The 17415-nt window shown below is 41.5% G+C and overlaps 2 protein-coding genes across 5 annotated transcripts; one reads left to right on the top strand and one right to left on the bottom strand.

Moving 5' to 3' along the window:
- The first annotated feature begins 4840 nt into the window (after positions 1-4840).
- Positions 4841-9369, top strand: LOC149814241 (BES1/BZR1 homolog protein 4-like). 4 transcript variants are annotated; one of them, XM_089988952.1, is made up of 4 exons: positions 4841-6150; positions 8072-8841; positions 8924-8990; positions 9091-9369. In XM_089988952.1, the coding sequence occupies exons 1-3, from the start codon at positions 5935-5937 to the stop codon at positions 8961-8963; spliced, it is 1026 nt and encodes a 341-aa protein (XP_089845078.1). In that variant the 5' UTR covers positions 4841-5934; the 3' UTR covers positions 8964-8990; positions 9091-9369. The 4 variants fall into 4 exon arrangements, with proteins under 4 accessions (XP_089845078.1, XP_089845080.1, XP_089845077.1 ...); XM_089988954.1 differs by lacking the exon at positions 8924-8990; XM_089988951.1 differs by lacking the exon at positions 9091-9369 and having other exon boundaries at positions 8924-9075.
- Positions 9370-11947: 2578 nt separating this feature from the next.
- On the bottom strand, positions 11948-16837 carry LOC149814240 (uncharacterized). The gene is made up of 5 exons (XM_089989124.1): positions 16588-16837; positions 14090-14992; positions 13208-13408; positions 12682-12877; positions 11948-12337 (listed from the first exon to the last, which is right to left on the bottom strand). The coding sequence occupies exons 1-5, from the start codon at positions 16708-16710 to the stop codon at positions 12162-12164; spliced, it is 1599 nt and encodes a 532-aa protein (XP_089845250.1). The 5' UTR covers positions 16711-16837; the 3' UTR covers positions 11948-12161.
- Between the last annotated feature and the right edge of the window lie 578 nt (positions 16838-17415).

Below are 17415 nucleotides of genomic sequence, written 5' to 3'. Positions count from 1 at the left end.
CTAAGGTCTATTCCTACTATTTACCACCTTTTTTAAAGAATGTATCATTTTCTCGAGCGGTCGTTTGCTCAACCTTGTTAGGTATGGGGGTGGCCAGGTCGGCCCAGCCAAAGGCCAGGCCCGAATCGTCAAACTTTGACCAAGCTTTCGGGACAGCACGTCCCGAACCTTTGACTTTGTCCATGATGCCATCGGCAACGTCATCATCACATCATCATGCATTCCACTTGTCATATTGCTTAAAATTAATAAAATATATTCGAACGATTCCCTGCGTATTCTCGTGCTTCGCTATTCCTAATTTACTAAACTAATCCTGAATATTTCACAAAATAGAATTGTTAAAGAACAGATATAGCCTAGGTGTGTAACTGGGTGGGGAATAGACCCGATGCCCCCAAACTGATTATACCGGATATTGGTGGACCCATGAGTTTGGGTCCAGTCCAAAATATAGACCCATAGTGAAAATGGGTTGGATCTTGAGTATTGTAAATGAAGACCTAAACCCTAAGGGGCCCAATCCTATCATAATGTACTCGAACCCAAATGATTCTTAGTATTTTAAAACCAAACATAACCTGACAAGTGGGTCCCAAATATATACCTGGACCTATTTTGTACCTGAACTGACCCGTACCTAAACCTCCATTTGAAAGTTTTTAATTAATAAATATTATATCTTCAACTAAACATTTAAAGACGTTGATAAACATAGAATTAATATAAATTGCATTTTCGTAATCCAAACTTTTATTCATTTTTGCTTATACTTCTTATTGCCCTTTTATCATAAAAATTGTCGGATTGAAGCAGAATAATACTTGAGAACTCATTGAATTCGATACATTTTTTAATATGATATATCATTGTTTTTTTTTCAACTTAAAATGTTTGGTTAGAGTGAATATACTCTTTTTATGTTCAGATTTTGACAGTATGTGGTGAGAGAGTTAGTGGGCGACACCCTCAAACACACAAAAAGATAAAAAAATGAATGACTATTTTTAGTGTCCTCCAGCTGGATGTCCCCCCCCCCTCTTTCTCTCTCTATTAATATATATATATATATATATATATATATATATATATATTTGCAAGTAAAGGGGGTGTTCTGTAGTTGTTTGTTACAAATTTGACCTTTTAGATGTGTTGAATATGGTTGATTGGATAGGAAACGACATTTAGATCATATTTTTCTGATAAAACAATTATGACTTTTTGAGGCTTATTATTTATAACAATTTTAGACTGTATTTTAAACCTTAACATATGTATACATACCCCCTTCGCGTGCCTACGTCTTAGGGTCATCCATCGGCCAAGAATGATAGCCCTTGTTAACCCCACGTGTGCAAAAATGGTTTTTAACATGGGTAGTTGATCGTCTTTAAAGACCCTTTTAGGGTAACACTTGCTTTGCTCTTGGTAGATTAGCCGTGGGACAGAAAAGTGGTAAGCAGCTAGGATGTTCAAATTAGGGTTGGATCTAGTCATTACTGGGGATGGCAGTGGACAAGGTCTCCACCCCCATCCCGTCTAAAAAAGTTAACCTCCATCCTCGGTCCATCCCATGGCGGGGGGAGGGGGACTTTGGACCTCCACCCGCCCCGTCTCAAACAAATTATCCCGGTCCCTGCCCTGCCATGGGTCTCACCACCACCCGAACCACTCAACTTCTCCATCAAGCTCCCCGCCATAGGAATCACGGTCGTCTTCGTCGTCTGGCCGCCACTAGTCCTTTTCATCCTATGCAGAAAGTTCACCGCGGCCGGGCTCCGCTTCTTTGATGATAACTCAGTCTTCTCTCCTCCGCCAGGATTCATCACCCTCTTCGAAGCCACAATCATCATCGCTATTGCGACGCTTCGACTGGGGTTGGAGCCCGAGTTTGGGTTGTAGTGGTTATAAGAGCTCGATGGGTTATTCGTCGATAGCATACTCGTGCAACTCTTGTTCATCCTCAACCCCTTCGTCGGCCTCTTCTTCGATTTGGTCTCGGCTTCCTTCACCTCGACCAAACTAGGTTTTTCTGGCTCCTCCCTAGGTGTCGGCTCAGGTTTCGCTTTAGGCGGTTTTGCAGCCTTCGACTGAGACGCAGAGAGGGTGCTGCACTTTCTGCTGACCGTGAACGGGGGGATGGAGTTCACTAACTTTGAGTGCTGCGAACCAGAGACAACCAATCTTGCATCTCATCCCTTACAAAGCTGGTCGATGAATCTGGCACCGACGATGATGGTCGCCGATGGTGGACAGAGAGAGAGGGCTGAGGGCCGACGAACCTGGTGTTGTTGATGCACACGATTTAGGGTTAGTAAGTTAGTATATATTAATATGGTTTTCTTGTAATTTTATTAGTTAGGTTTAAATATTTTAGTACTTTTATTAACGAGGTTGAGGCGAGGTGGGGGAAAGTGTAAGTCCATCCCCACACGAATGAATTTTGACCTTCATCCCCACTTTCATACCCTTCATCTCCGGTCCTTATGGAACGAGACAGGGCGGGGCCCCGTTTCCCCCCAGTCCACTGCCATCCCTAATCGTTACCAAGTCTGACTTAATTAGATTTGGCCTAATCGGGTTCGGAGTCGAATTCAAATGAAAAAAGATAAAACCAAATTCAGATCCAACTAACTTTAAACATGATACACTAATCAATTTGGGTTTTTAGTTGGATTTAGGTTCAGGTTTGAATGCAAGACTTAATACCAAACCCAAATCCGATTATTAATCTGATTCATATTTGGGTGGCAATCTCGCTTAATGAACTCGGATTTGGGTTGCACTTGAACAGTTTAGATCCCTATATATATATATATATATATATGAGAGGGTGTTCTCCGAGCACCTACTCTCACCTAAAAAAAATCAATTTTCAATTTTTTTGAACTTTTTTGTTGATCAAATATGATCTACAAGCATTATTTAGTACAAAACAAGTTTTGAATCATGTGATTATAGAATAATGTGTGTTTTTTAAGATGTTTAAAAAACAATGGTTCATAATATATCAAAATTTCATGACTTAAATTTTTTCATTTTATATTAAAAACACATTATTTGAGGACATCCATAAGGTCTGATTGAGAAGATACAACGGGAGGTGCTCCTAGCATTACTCATATATATAAGTAATGCTAACCTACTCCACCTACTTAGGCATGCTCTTGGGAGCACCTACTTAGGCATCTTCTTAATCAGACCTTATCCATGTATTTAACATAGTTTATTTGATAAGAATAATGTTTTGAATTATTTCTTTTAGACACAAAAAGAAAAGGTTTTTTGAGTTGGGTTGTTGATTTTTGAAGATCTTAAAAAACAAGATATATCCTATAATCACGTTATCCAAAACTTATTTTACACTAAAATTATAATTGTGGATCATATCTATAAGGTTTGATTAAAAAATAATAATTTTGTTTTTGAAAATTGAAAACTTTTATTAGGTGAGAGCAGGAGAGCACCTTATCATCCAAGCTTGGTATATCACATAGTTACCAAAAAAAACAACAAAAATGGATACGTGAAGCTAAAGCGGGGAAGTAAGTGTTAAAAAATAATTTGAAGCGTGATGTAAGATATGTTAACCGTCCAAGCTTTCCTTTTTCAGATTTATTTTAATTTCTTCTGCGGACGCGCCGTTGTTAGTGTATGGCCGCACACGCCAACGAGTAAGAGTTCATGGGCCCCACAGTGGGCCCCGGCGAATCACGTGACGGTGGAGCCCACCCCCGCCCCGCATCGCGCTGCTCCGTGTGAGGGAAGCCGCCGTACACGTGCTCCTGAAGGAGCGCGCACGTGCCAGGCCGACCGAAGGAAAGAGGCAGTGGGGTCCCACTGACTCGGGCCACGTGGTTCACCACGCGCGGTGCTCGCTTTTGGAGTTTTACCCGCCAAAACTTGAAAAGTCCGTTTTGCCCCTTTCACTTTCCCCTTTGCAAGGATGCACAAGACCTTCGAGAGCCAACGGTCAAGGGAAACGCCGAGTCAGCGAGCCTGTAAAAAGTCGAAGCGTTTAATTACCAATTTACCCTAAAAAAATTTCTAAAAGTTCTTATGAGTAATTCTCGACCCAGCAAAATTCTTAAAGCATTTGGTCAAGCACCGGACTCATAATTCACATGTTGACCATGTGAACCAGGCCCTAGTTCGGCTGACTCAACAAACCGAGTCCACGGCGTTGATGCAGTCTGATTGACTGGTTAGAGGTGATCCATTTGGGCAAAATGGTCATTTCAAGCCTTTTCAGCAACCGGGCTCGAGCCCAGATAACGAGCCGATCTTCGAGCTAAAGTGATCGTCGGGGGCTTCAAGGAAATTCGTGGTCTTAGTCAAAAAGAGAGGGAAAAGCTTGGCACGAGTTTTCTGCCTTTTCTTTATACGGACTAAAATACCATAAAAAACCTTTAAAGTAAATACAAATGACAAAAGGACCAGTCAACGACTCCCAAAGTTCCTGTGTATCAGGCCAATAGAGGAGAAATAAGGATGTGCTTGTCATTTATTTTGTTTTTCTAAAAATGTTTACTCCAAAATAGTCTCGTGTCGTGTCTTTTATATATAATTTTTGAAGAAAAATTACCTAAAAATGGCGCATTTCTGTCCCTTGTACCGTGTCCTTGTGACATAAATCTGAGGTCAATGGAACCAATCGGAGTCACCACCTTCCATCTATTCAGCAGAAGAAAATGGGGATATAAGCGTCGTTTCATGAATAGGCCGGGGTATGTCGAATACATTGAACGTGTAGTGGCTTTTATGTGATTTTGCAAATAAACATGGTTATTATTTCAAACCTTCCCATATATATGAGCGCCACGCCAAACCCACCGGATCCAGGTTTGGGGCTTCTGTGTCGCCGAAATCTGGTTTCCCGAGCGGTTTTGACGGGTTTCTGGGGGACCTGAACCGGTTTTCAGGGTGGCGGAACCCTGCGTTGCGTGGTTTTCGGAGCGGTTTTCCTTCCGAAAGCTGGTAAAGCAAACGCCTTTGCTCGCTTTACCGAGCTGTTTCATTGTTCGAGACTCCGATTCGTGGAGCGTTGGAGACCAGTAGGGGTTGATCGCGCTTTTAGCGATTGGATTCTTGGCGGGGGGTTGCAGTCTCCGCTCCTGGCTGACGGAAACTCCGTACGGAGTTGTTTTCCGGCAACGCTGATCTGGTTTTCCGAGGGGTTTTGACGGACTTATCGGAAGCGTCTCCACTCAAGGCGGAAAGTTTCGGAGCATTAGGGTTTTCCCGGCGATTTAGGATCGGATCCTCTCAGGTCGGGAAACCCGCTTTAATATCGATTTCTTTTTCTTTGATCGGGAGGGAATTCTTTTGCCGGACGTCCGGATCCGGCGATCAGACCGAATCTGCTTCTGGTGCAGAGTCTTCCGATATAGCGGAACCGATGATCGTAAGAATGAAGACGAGGACTTGATGTTTGAAGTGCGCTTCTTGGGGGAAGCTTCGGTTACGGGAGCGGGGAAGAACGCGTTTTCTTTTATTTTTTCTTCAAAGGAAGAGACAAAGTTAAGGTTTTTGGTGTGAGCTCTCTTGACTTCGGGTGGAAAAAGCGGAAGCGAAGTTGTTAGAATCACGGGAGTGGATTTCGTGCTTTCCAGCGAAGCCTTCTCAAACTAGGATTTCCCTGGAAGTTCCTTCGAGAACTGCGAAATCAGGGTTGCCGGTCTTCTCTCCTACAAGAATCGTTCACTTCTAGGGTTTTCCGGTTGATCTATCGGATAATAACTGCGAAGTATTTCAGGAAGCGTTGAATTAAGGGTTTTCTGGTTCGGTTCCGTCGAAGTCCGAGACAATTAGAGTTTTCTGAGGGAGAACGATAAGCTTTGGCTCTTTCGGGCCCTTATTCATTCTAGTCTTTAGCCCGGAACCTGGCTTTGCCTTCCGAAATTAGGTTTTTGTAGTTTTGATTGGTTTGAAGGGATGACGTCTGGAACGAGGCTCCCTACGTGGAAGGAGAGGGAGAACAACAAGAGGAGAGAACGTCGGAGAAGGGCAATAGCAGCCAAGATATATACTGGCTTGCGCATGTACGGGAACTACAAACTGCCGAAGCACTGCGACAACAACGAGGTCTTGAAGGCCCTCTGTGCAGAAGCTGGATGGACGGTGGAGGAAGACGGAACCACATACAGAAAAGTAAGTACTTATCGTGATTTTTTTTTCTTTTTAGTTTTCGTCTTTGTTGTTGTCGTTGCCGTTATTGTTGTTTTGCGTGTATGTGGTGGTCAGTTTTATTTCGGGTTTATTAGCATACTGGTGGGTAGTTGGAAGAAGATCTGGATCGTCCGTAACTTGAGGCGATGATTTAGGTGGATGTGCCTCCTACGGTGTAGCGGGGAGAAGTACTAGCATGGCCAATTTTGGGAAGTGATGGTTTGTTATGTTGGTCTAATCTTTCCCCATGATGTTGGTGCTTGCTGGACTTAATTGGGATTCAAGATTCTAATTTTTGATGATTGTAAGGTCTCCGGGTAATTCTTTAAAGAAAAATTGCCCGATTTGGATGGTGGAACCTTATCTTTTAACCTTTTAATTAGTGGTTCTTGTTGCTCCATGCAAAAAGTTTGATTCTTGACAAAAAATTGTTGCTTGTAGTACAATTCGTGCACATGATCTTACTCTGATCAGATCGATTATAGTGATCGTTGGGAGAGTGGCCCAATATGTAGTTGGTGTCCTTGCCATCTGTGATGGTTGTTTAACGTCTTCCTTTTCGTGAGAATTCATCTTTGACTTTGTTTTTGTGTACCTTACATGGTTTTATCACTAATCACTATGGATAATTGGAGATGAATAGTTGTGAAAACGAGTCCAAGTTGTCTTAAGCGACTACTGCGATTTCATGTATTGATGCAATTCTTATCTGAAAATGGCCAATCACCGCAAAAACTGGTTGCTTTTTTTATGTAGTTTCACGTGACTTGCATTAGAATGGTATGAGTCTATTTCCTAGTGGGTGAATTCTTCAAATTTATAGTTTTTCTGAGATGTTAGAGAAGGAAATTATGTGGTCCTTTTCCTTCTTCCTTTCCTTTCCTTTTTTCCTTTCATAAATTTTCCCTCCAGTATCTTTTCACAATGCTGTTGAGTGACTTGAGTCACAATAAATCCATGTATTGATATTTGTGGGCCGAGTTTTTCAATCTATTGATATTGATGGCCAGTCACAACAAAACTATATATTGGTATTTCTTTCTCTGTTGTGTCGAGCTTGTGATTTCGCAATGTTGCAACCAATAAATAGTTCTATAAAAGTTGACCATGTGCAAATTTATATTTATATATTTCCACTAATGGATGGTTTAGGAGACTATCACTAAACTGTTGGCCAGAAGACCAGCTTAAAAGATAGAAACATGGATTTGTTTATCAGTTGACCTTGCTTACTCTTCTGTAAGATCCATAAACCTCATCCTAGAAGTTCATGGTCTCAGGCTCAAACTTACAGCAAACTCAATCTCAGCAGCTACTCGTGTTAAAGTCCAGCAAATGGTATTCATTGTGTCTTGGCTTCTAGTACCCTTTATTATGTGGATTCTATTTTTCCACCTTGTTCAGAACAATTCTCGACCGTAATGTCGACTTTCTAATGATTCTCTTGTGCCACTGCATCCGGTGTTTCCAGACTTGGGTACTAAAAATTTTGGGCCCTACAGAGTTTCATAGTTGCAAAGGAACTATATCTGACATGTCTTGCAATTTGTTTTCCCTTTCATTTTTTCAGTATTTATTAGTGAGCTGTCTGCTGTCACTCTCCCATACAAACTAATGCTTAGTTGGGTGCCTGTGACTTAGTGGTTTAACAGATTGAATTAGCATTAAACTGTGCACATGAGCTTTTGCTTAAAGAAACTTGAGTTTGTTGACTCATGTTATCTAATATCTTTTTCAAAACTGGAGGCTAGTTTTCCAAGATAGGATGGAGCTTTTCTCTAGGATTATTGGGATGGGGTTCAACCGTTGTGGCGCCATTGTTCTGCAGTCATTAGTACATGCATGCTTGTTTGTAAATCTATTAGGCATGCATGTTGATTGCAATTTTCCTGTGTTTCACCAGGGATACAAGCCAGTGGAGGGCGTGGACATGATTGGAGGGTCTGCTTCTGCAAGCCCATGTTCATCCTACCACCCTAGCCCAGCTGCCTCCTACAACCCAAGCCCTGCTGCCTCCTACAACCCAAGCCCTGCCTCTTCCTCCTATGTTGATGGCAACTCTCTTATTCCCTGGCTTAAGAATCTCTCCTCTACCTCTTCCAGTCACAAACTGCCTAACCTCTATATTCACACTGGCTCAATCAGTGCGCCTGTGACTCCACCTCTTAGCTCGCCAACCGCACGTGGATCTCGTGTGAAACCCGATTGGGAGTCAAGCAATGGCGACCCTCTAGCCTCCCAAACTGCTGCTGCACCTTGGCCACACCACCACTATGCCTTCCTCCCTAATTCCACTCCTCCTAGCCCTGGTCATCAAGATCCCTATCAAAACGAGTTGAAACTCTTTAAAGGTGACTGGCTTGCAGGATTCCGGCTGCCGTCTTGTGGCAGCCCCACTTCGCCTACCTTCAGCCTGGTGAGCCCTGCTTCTAACCCATTTGGTTCAAAGGATGAGGGGAGCAGCTCTCGGATGTGGACACCGGGCCAAAGTGGGACATGCTCACCGTCAGGCAAGGAGGTGGGCCCTGATCCAGGTGATGTTCGCATGATGGATGCCTCTGAGGAGTTTGCCTTTGGGAACAGCATGGTCGTGAAGGCATGGCAGGGTGAACGGATTCATGAAGAGTGTGGGTCGGATGAGCTGGAGCTTACACTCGGGATCTCTGGAACCAGGTCTGCTGAGAGCTGACCCACTTAATTTTCCCTTTTTTTCTCTATTTTTTCCGTTATTTCATATGTTGGGCTTTTATTGTAGGGAAGAGTGTTTGGGAAAAAGGATAGTGTTTGTATTGTGAGCGGAGTGCAGTAGGGAGGCTTTTAAGGTTTTCTCTGAATTCCACCATATTTGTTCACAGACAAGAAAAATGGGTATTTTATCCAAATTAATTGAAGACTATTTATGTTATGTAATTTGATTCTTAGGATCATGTGATTCAAAAGCATGGGGATCTGCACGTCTGTACTGTCCTTTAAGAAGCTTTCTGCCCACAAACCTCAGGCATTTTCTCCTATCTGAATATGCTGGAATCTGGTTTAAGATGTCCAGTAGGATCTGTGCATGGGACTCGGGGCTCGCTGCGTGGCCGAGGTTTGCTGTGCTCATCAATGGGTCCTTAAAATTGGTGATACATTGTTAGTTTGTTAGCCATGTTTGCTTGTGGATATTTCATCTTGGTGGAAATTGAAGCACGTATAGCTTGTTGAATTACTTCAGATTTTGCGAAGGCTTGTGTGAGGTGTTTTCCAGTTTGAGCCTGTTTGGTTCGTGGAATTGATGATCTCGTGATTGAGATTTTGTTTACGCATGTAAATCGCCATAGAAGTCATTCATGTGGAGGGTTCCTGTGCTTCATGTGATTTACAAAAATTTCTCGCGGATTCCTTCATCAATCAGTGTTTTTTTGCTTGATAGCCAAGCTGGGGCTAGACCGACCCCCCCACCCCCCTCCAGTTATACAACCATACCATTGGGATTTAAACTTGCAACGTCCCAACACAGGGTGACTCCCACTAACTGCTCCTACCAAACAGGCAGAGCCCCTGTTGGAAAGACTCCTTTATTGCAAGAAAATGCTATAATCGGACCAGGATTAGCTAATCTGGTGGATCCGGTTAGGTCCAATCTGGATAGTAGGTATCAGGTCTTGGCCAACGCATCGGTTTGCAACAATGAACCAATCTGGTGACATCTAGGTCAGACCCTGTCCTGAGGGTGCGTTTGTGTTGGACGGTAACAGTCTGGACCTGCTTAAGGAAAGTTGGTTCCATTGATTCTGGGGGCGACATCCGTGTTTGTATCACCAGGTGGTGCTGTGGAAATAGGCTTTTATTTATGCATGGCGCAAACGCACCATTGAAGCAATTCCATCTCCTTGTGCTATTTATCTGGTTATGAGTTGTGCTGATTCAGTGTTTTGAAGGGCTCATCTTATAGCTTTTGGCACTTTACATTTTTAGGGCCTAAGAATGGCTATGTGCATGTCAAAAATGTAGACTCGCTGTAAAACATGAGACACATGCTTAGAATGCATACCAAGTAACGAACTCTTGGGACTCATCCTGCGGAAGTCGGTATGACACCACCTATTTCAAAGTAGATGCGGCCACCCTATGCCCGTGGGAAGTGGTGCGTTCGTGTAGTAAGAAGCCGGTTTCTGCATTAAGACCAGGAACTCGAGCCTGCTTCTGCGGACCTTATTGGCAAACGCAAAAGCTGCTTTCCTCCCACGGTATTGACCCTTTTCTCTTTGGAAATCCTCCCCATGGGGGGGGGGAGAAGAATCAGCGGATGGAGATTTTGCGCAGGTTTCCTGTGCGGAAATCCCTTCTGTATGACACCCTCAATTTTGAAGCATATCAAAATGAGTCCCATATGAGTCTCAGTTAGTGCAAGAGAGAGAGAGAGAGAGAGAGAGAGAGAGAGAGAGAGAGAGAGAGAGAGAGGAAAATGTATTTTCCCAATTCTTTTTTGTTTCTTAGAATGCTATTTTTGTCAGGCACTTACTGAGACTCATGTTTCTACCATGGCCGACTACTCCCATGCTTCTACCATGGCCGCCGATTTAGTGCATATTGGTGGTGATGGTTTCGGCCAGGAATAGTCTGTGGAAAAAGATATTGCATCAATGTATAGAAGCAGGAGGGAGATCATGACCTTTTTTGTCTCCCCTAGTTCAACTAATGAATTAATCTTTTTGATGATGAGGAACCTTCAACGAGAACTGGGTCACTTAATGGGTTCACTTCCCTGGAGGTAAAGCCAGGGTGGGATCACCAATACCCAAATCTTTATGGTGCCCACCAGTTAAAAGCACCCACACAACCAGTGGGAGTCAAACCTGGGACGAAGGGGTCAACACCTTCTCTCTAAGTCTGCTGCCACTTGGGCGACCTGGCCGGGTGTAACTACTGTATTAATCTTCCCAAGCATCATTTCATTGAGGCTGTCAAATAGGTAAATATGTGCATGTGTGCGTGGGGTATATTGTTATTTTTGGTATCTCATATGTATTAGTCGTCTTTCATCTTGTTCATTTGTAATGATACCAAAAGAAATACCACCGAGGTCGTATCCCATTTGGTAAGCAGAATCCTGTGCCAAGCTGAAGGCCCAGATTCGAATCCCTCTGCCACGTGGGGCTTAAGAGATATCTGGTAAGGGTCAGACTAACCCCAGCTTGCCTTTCAAAAAAAATTACAAACCTACTCCTGAACCATAAATGGGAACTCCAACATGTTCTTGATGGCCCATATTGCGTTCGCACATTGCAGCCCATATATTAACATACAAAATTGCGCTTCAAACCTTCCCAAATCCTACACAAACGACTCCCACTTCATCTGCCTACAGTATCTCAAAGCCAACAACATAAACAACGCCCAGACATGTAGGTAAAGAAAAATATACAAGTTTTATTCATCTTTATAATAACAAGCCACACTAGCGGCAAGTTTCTAGATTGTACTTGCCATGGTAGAAGCCATGGTTAAGCTATTCACCTTTTCTGTCTGTTTTCAATGTCTATGTAGGAGGCTTGAAAAATGAATGAACGCATGGAATTGGAAACAAACCCATGATAGCTTTCTGATACTAGCACATAGTTGACTGAATTCCCAGTGCCCCCCTTTATTTTGTCAACTTCTTAGTAAGTTTCATTCTCAAATGAGGCTGTGCTACAATGTCGACTTGATTTTTAGGATCTGTAAAGTCCGAGTTTCCATCACGTATGCTTGGATATTTATATATTTGTCTAGATTCAGTCAAATATGAGAGGATGTATTCCTTCAACCACCCTCTTATGAGAACAATAGATATGTACATGAATGAAAAGAATCGACATGCATCGATATATACAAAGGCACAGGCACGACACAAGAATCAGTTTACAGAAGCGTTTCTAGATTGGGGGATAGCTTGCAGTTTTTCCCTTTCACTCTTGCCGATTCTTCAGGAGCAGTAAAACAGCATCCTGCAGACCCATCAATGATCACTTCTACTTCCGGAAAAGATCAGATAGGGCATCATAGAGAATTGCAGCTGCAGGTGGCCTTGGCAAGGATCCAAGAAGAATTTCATGTGCAGAGATGTTGGACATCCCATAGAATCGGGAGTTCTCTGATGTGCGCGTTGTTACAATGCTTCCTTCAAGTGAACAACCAGCAAAAGCACCTGAGGGATCACAACTTGTCAAAGGCTGCCAATTCATAGATATCTGATCTTCAAAAAACATACAGAATACAGAGAACTTAAGCCTGAAAATGGATTGTATCCAGTGGTTCAGGGTCCAGACCTACAACTGTGGATTCAATGCATGATTGATAAAGTCATAGTGTTCAGCTTAAAGCTACCAGACGTTCTAATGCAACTATTTAACAATTCAATAAAAGATTTAAAATTCCTTTTGCAAACACTACTATTTTTCCCAACCAGCCTATTCTTCAGTGGAAAGCAATTCTGCCTAAAACAACCTAAATATAAAGCAAGATTCCACAAAAGGTTAACAAAAAAATTACCTTTACTACAGCTGTATGTGTAACAAGCTGCATATCCACCATCTCCCAAACGTACATCAGCTTCAGCTGCACGTCCCAAAGCTCCGGCTGCTGCACTCAGAGCAGCACCAACAGAGAAATGCATATTTCCACTGAATGTCTTCACAGCATCCTCGTTCCTCAACACTATAATGAAGTCTGTCAACTCACCTCCTGCCTACAAAAGATCAAGGAAAATTTAAGAGAGAATATCAGCAAGCTGCATTGTAAAGCAAAGTTTGTAAATGATGCTTCGGCTCCCTGAATGGTCTGATTTCAACTGAGCCTATTGCAGACAAGTCAAACCCCAGCTAGAGTTGTCCTGAAGTTGGTTAGTTCCTCATGGACTTGAACAGGGGAGCATCAGCACCATTCTATCTAAATGGGTTAGGATCTAGACCAAGTCCTCTGAGTTAATGGAGAGAGACACAAGTCTGAGGCAAGCAGACTCAGATGCATGGAATCATCAGTAGTCAATAGGTAGCTTATGCAGAAGGACGGTACATACCTGAGTACCCCAGCCAATACCAAGAGAAGAGATTGCAGATGGTGGTGACCACAAACCATCATGTCTACGAGCAATCACAAGGCCTGTCCCTACCTTATATGTAACCATCACGCCAACTTTCACTACAGTAAGAATTGCAAGACCTTTTGCATATTTAAGAATATTATCTGGAATAGATCTCTCTGCTTTCATGCTGCCAACCTGAAAAGTTACTCGAGTATCAATCATAATTAAGATAAATAAATTGGCCGTAGTTCACTTAAGGAACTAAATGAAAAGAAAAACCATTTATAACTGACTGTGGGAGCTTGAAACTAAAAACTGTTACTGCCAGTGTTTTCGGTAAATAATACAGACATGTAAAAATCATTATAGATGAAATTGTAAGGACAAAAAAAAACAATAGATTAGAAAATGTTACTAAAAAGGGACATGTGCTTCAGTGGTAGCACTAATAAGAGCCGTGAATTTTACTCTAGGACAAGCACATAATGAACCTTACAAGAATTTTGAAATTAGATGAGATAAAGGAGAACAAAATAGTTAAAACAGCATTCTTTTAGGAAGCTGTAGTGCTAAAAACAAAAGTACTGTCTTTCGTACATGAAACCTTAACTGTATAGCAACATCCTCTAAGTAAGACCTTTATAACAAACTTGTACAATTTGATTAGATTTAGATCTAGATGAAATACATGAAAGGTGCTTAGGGACAGAAGATGATACCCTGAACAGGAGAATGGAACTAATAGCAATATCAGTCAATAAGAAATTAAAAATGGCAAACATGCTTGAGCAATATTGCTACTAATCATTGATCAATGCAATTCGTCTAAAACAATGACAAAGAAGAGAAGGGGAAAGACAGATTTGAAACAAGTACCTTACAGTAACCTCGGATTGTATTTGTAGCCTTGTAGATCTCATATTCCATTGATTGAGCCCAAGGAAAATTTACCCAGGATCTCAAAGTGCTGAGGTCTGTCAGATCATGTGTTGCCAACTGTGCAGCATGGCTTACTTTATCTACTAAGTAAGACTGGACAGACTCAAGTCGCACACAACAAACGTCACAGACACGTTGTGGGTCATTTGTGCGAAACTTTAATGGCAACAGACTCCTTCCTCTAGAACATTCACCACAGAATATTCCTCCACAAAACCGGCAATGATGCCTTGAACACATTATGGGATGGAACCTCACACTGCATAGCATGCAAGTGGATGCAGAACTGTCAGCCAACCATTTTGGAGGCTCTGCTTCAAGAATTTCATTCACATTATTGAAATTTGTCTCAGTTAGAGTTTCAGCCATTTCTCTCCAAGCTTGATGTAGAATGTGGCTTGACATCCACGAAATTCTGCACTTTTGGAGCTCACCAGATGCTAGAGTGCCCATCTTTCCACGGGCTACCACCAACATCTCCCTCACCACATCCCACATAGTGAGGTCCTTATCTTCTCCACCGAACTGATTCCATCCCAAATCTCCCTCAGGAAAGTAGCCACCATTGGTGAGGAAGCTCCTGTTCCATTCTTCATGATCACTCTCAGACATAGGTGGAACAGAAACCGGTATCCATACACCTGTTTCCTCATAATGAGGGAAATCATAATAGAAGTATTTACCAACCTTCTGGTTATTGCAGAAATCCTGTGTGTAATTGTTCCCATTGATATCTGTAGGGTCAATATTTCTGTATTCTTGTGCCTGAATTCTTTCTTGACCGGAAAAATTTATTACCCTTGAATGGAGATCCTCAGTGTAGATTGAAATGGGAGACACCTGATCCAAATTCCACCACAGTCAGACCAATTTGAAAGTTTCACATGTATGAAAATTCAATGTACAACTCTTGCCCCACACCACCTCCACCCCCTTGCAATTTTTTGAGGAGGATATTGTCCCACATTCAATTGAACATGGTTTTCATTTAAAAGGACTAAATGAAAAAATGTCAGAAGAAACAGATCCTTGGAACAAAACGATTCCATTGTTAAGCCTACCAAGAAAACACAAGATAATATAACAGTAGCATAAATCAGAAAACAATGTTGCACTGATTAACAGAAGCTAACTTCTTAATCAGCTATTACAGAAAACAAAAAAAAAGGACATTTGTTGGTCATAAGCAGCTAACATCCACAGCCATCAGTTTGAAACTTGCTGGCATTAGAAGTTCCAGGAGAGCTGAAAATTTTGAAGTGCACAGTATGTCAAGTGATACACTAAACTAATTTCAGTTCAAGCAATTGTGTGCTTCTAGAGCGCCCAGATCACCTTCTCTCCTTCAGATTTTCAATGCCTAACAGTAGTAAAAGAGAATTGAAAATGACTAGCAGAATTTAAAATCTTAGTTCCACATAAAAGCCAAATTAAACCTTTAAGAAGTCAAGATATGTCACCAACTATCCTTTTAACCTAGGGAATACATTAACATTGATTCTATACTTGATCAACTATTTATAGGTTTTCTAACAAGGAACGTGAATTAAGCACCATCTAAACCATAAAAAAGTGATAGGCCTCACCAAACCAAATGATAGTCATGATTCCTGTCAAAATTTGCCTGTAAAACGGGAAGGACTGACCTTGCATTTCATTACCGATAACACTTCATGATTATCTGAATATGTTGATATCCAAAATGGACACGTATGCTAAACAAAGTTTGTTCCCTCGAACAGACCCACTCTATCAACTTATCATTCGTATGTGCTCTATCTTTGGTTATATTTTAACCAAAACATGTACACTGAGCATCAAAAACTCAAATCGCGGTAAAGGTCAAGAATTCCAATTTTATGTAATAAAACCAAATGAAAAATCCAAACTATTCACAACCATCCACAAATGAAGGTGTCCACTACCAAAACAAAGCGCTTTCATTTACAAGCAATTTAGTTTTATACCAGAAAATTAATGATAATGGTGATACAACATCGACAACAAGGCCGATATCGATACCTATAATTAATGCTATTAACCGTAATAATAAAGAGTTCCAAATTCATCAAATTTTAAATCTACAGGTGCCGAATCACCAATCATGCATCCATAAATTCTACGTGCAGAGTAACGAAAAACCCTAAAAGGCTAAAACCAATCCACGATAACACTATCCAAGAGAGCCTTTCCTTATTGTTATCCATAACGAAACGCACCCACTGGAAAGATTCGTTAAAGGCGCAATCGGATTCACGGAACCGCTCGGAATCCGAATCCGATAACGTCAAAAACTCTCTTGTTCCTTATCTTTTATGGAAGAATTCCAGTGGAATTAGGTTCAAACTCCACACAATTTCACGAAACCAAACACGCCCTAAAGGAAAAGTAAGAAAACCCCCCTAAAGTTTCAAAGAATTGAGGAAGCGATTCACCTGAGGAGAGGAAGAATTAGGGTTTCCTTCTTCTTCTTCTTCCAAGATGGGAGGGGGGACCCGAGTTTCCGCGTCCCGGGAGCCAACGGCTAGGATCTCCGGAGACATAACGTTCCTCTCCATCGGGTGAGGATCAGTTGATGGATTCCATCGAAAGGATTTCTAGGGTTTGCAGGAACAACGAGGAAGGCCTTCGATTTAGGGCTTGACAGACGGGCAGAAGAAGGAGGAAAACGCTTCTCGGAAACGCAATCTTATTAGGAAGCAAACTCATTTATAATTTATTGTAAAATTCACAAAAACATGCCTAGATTTTGAACAAATTACAAAAAATGCATATATTTTGAAAATTTACAAATCCCTGATTGGTTAGTGAAATTGTTCTCAAACACCCGCCTCCTTCAACTGGAGGTGGTTTACCATGGTCAAACCATGGTTAACCTTAACCAAATGACCACATTACGCCTCTTTTTTTTTTCTTTTACCAATTTTCCTTTATTAAAACCTGACTGGGTTTTGAGGTTTAGGTGAGAAAGGAAAATGGTAAAAATGGAGAAGGGTAATATGATCATTTTGTTAAGGATAACCATGGTAAACTACTTGTAGTTGAAGGAGGCGGGTGTTTGAGAATTATCATTAACCAAACGTGAATATGTAAATTTCTAAAAGATAGGCTCGTTTTTGTAAATATTTTAAATTTATTCAAGAACAATTTTTCAAAAAATGCCACTAATTTATCATCTATTTAAAGAATCGAATCGAATATTTGGTTATTATATTCAACTGGCTACTTTATATGAGTGCATTTTAAATGCCCAACTCTTGGTA

The sequence above is a fragment of the Nuphar pumila genome, chromosome 15, assembly GCF_984573655.1.
Source record: "Nuphar pumila chromosome 15, dmNupPumi1.hap1.1, whole genome shotgun sequence".
Lineage (NCBI taxonomy): Eukaryota > Viridiplantae > Streptophyta > Magnoliopsida > Nymphaeales > Nymphaeaceae > Nuphar > Nuphar pumila.
This window is presented reverse-complemented; position numbering and strand designations above follow the sequence as displayed.

What these genes read in the sequence shown, in the direction of transcription:
- LOC149814240 (XM_089989124.1), bottom strand. Translation starts at nt 16,710, where the DNA reads ATGGAGAGGAACGTTATGTCTCCGGAGATCCTAGCCGTTGGCTCCCGG. An exon ending in GTATTGGCTGGGGTACTCAG is followed by an intron (nt 12,878 to 13,207) that starts GTATGTACCGTC and finishes GATCTTTTGTAG; the next exon opens with GCAGGAGGTGAGTTGACAGA. An exon ending in CACATACAGCTGTAGTAAAG is followed by an intron (nt 12,338 to 12,681) that starts GTAATTTTTTTG and finishes GTGATCCCTCAG; the next exon opens with GTGCTTTTGCTGGTTGTTCA.
- LOC149814241 (XM_089988952.1), top strand. Translation starts at nt 5,935, where the DNA reads ATGACGTCTGGAACGAGGCTCCCTACGTGGAAGGAGAGGGAGAACAAC. An exon ending in ACGGAACCACATACAGAAAA is followed by an intron (nt 6,151 to 8,071) that starts GTAAGTACTTAT and finishes GTGTTTCACCAG; the next exon opens with GGATACAAGCCAGTGGAGGG. An exon ending in CTCGGGATCTCTGGAACCAG is followed by an intron (nt 8,842 to 8,923) that starts GTCTGCTGAGAG and finishes CTTTTATTGTAG; the next exon opens with GGAAGAGTGTTTGGGAAAAA.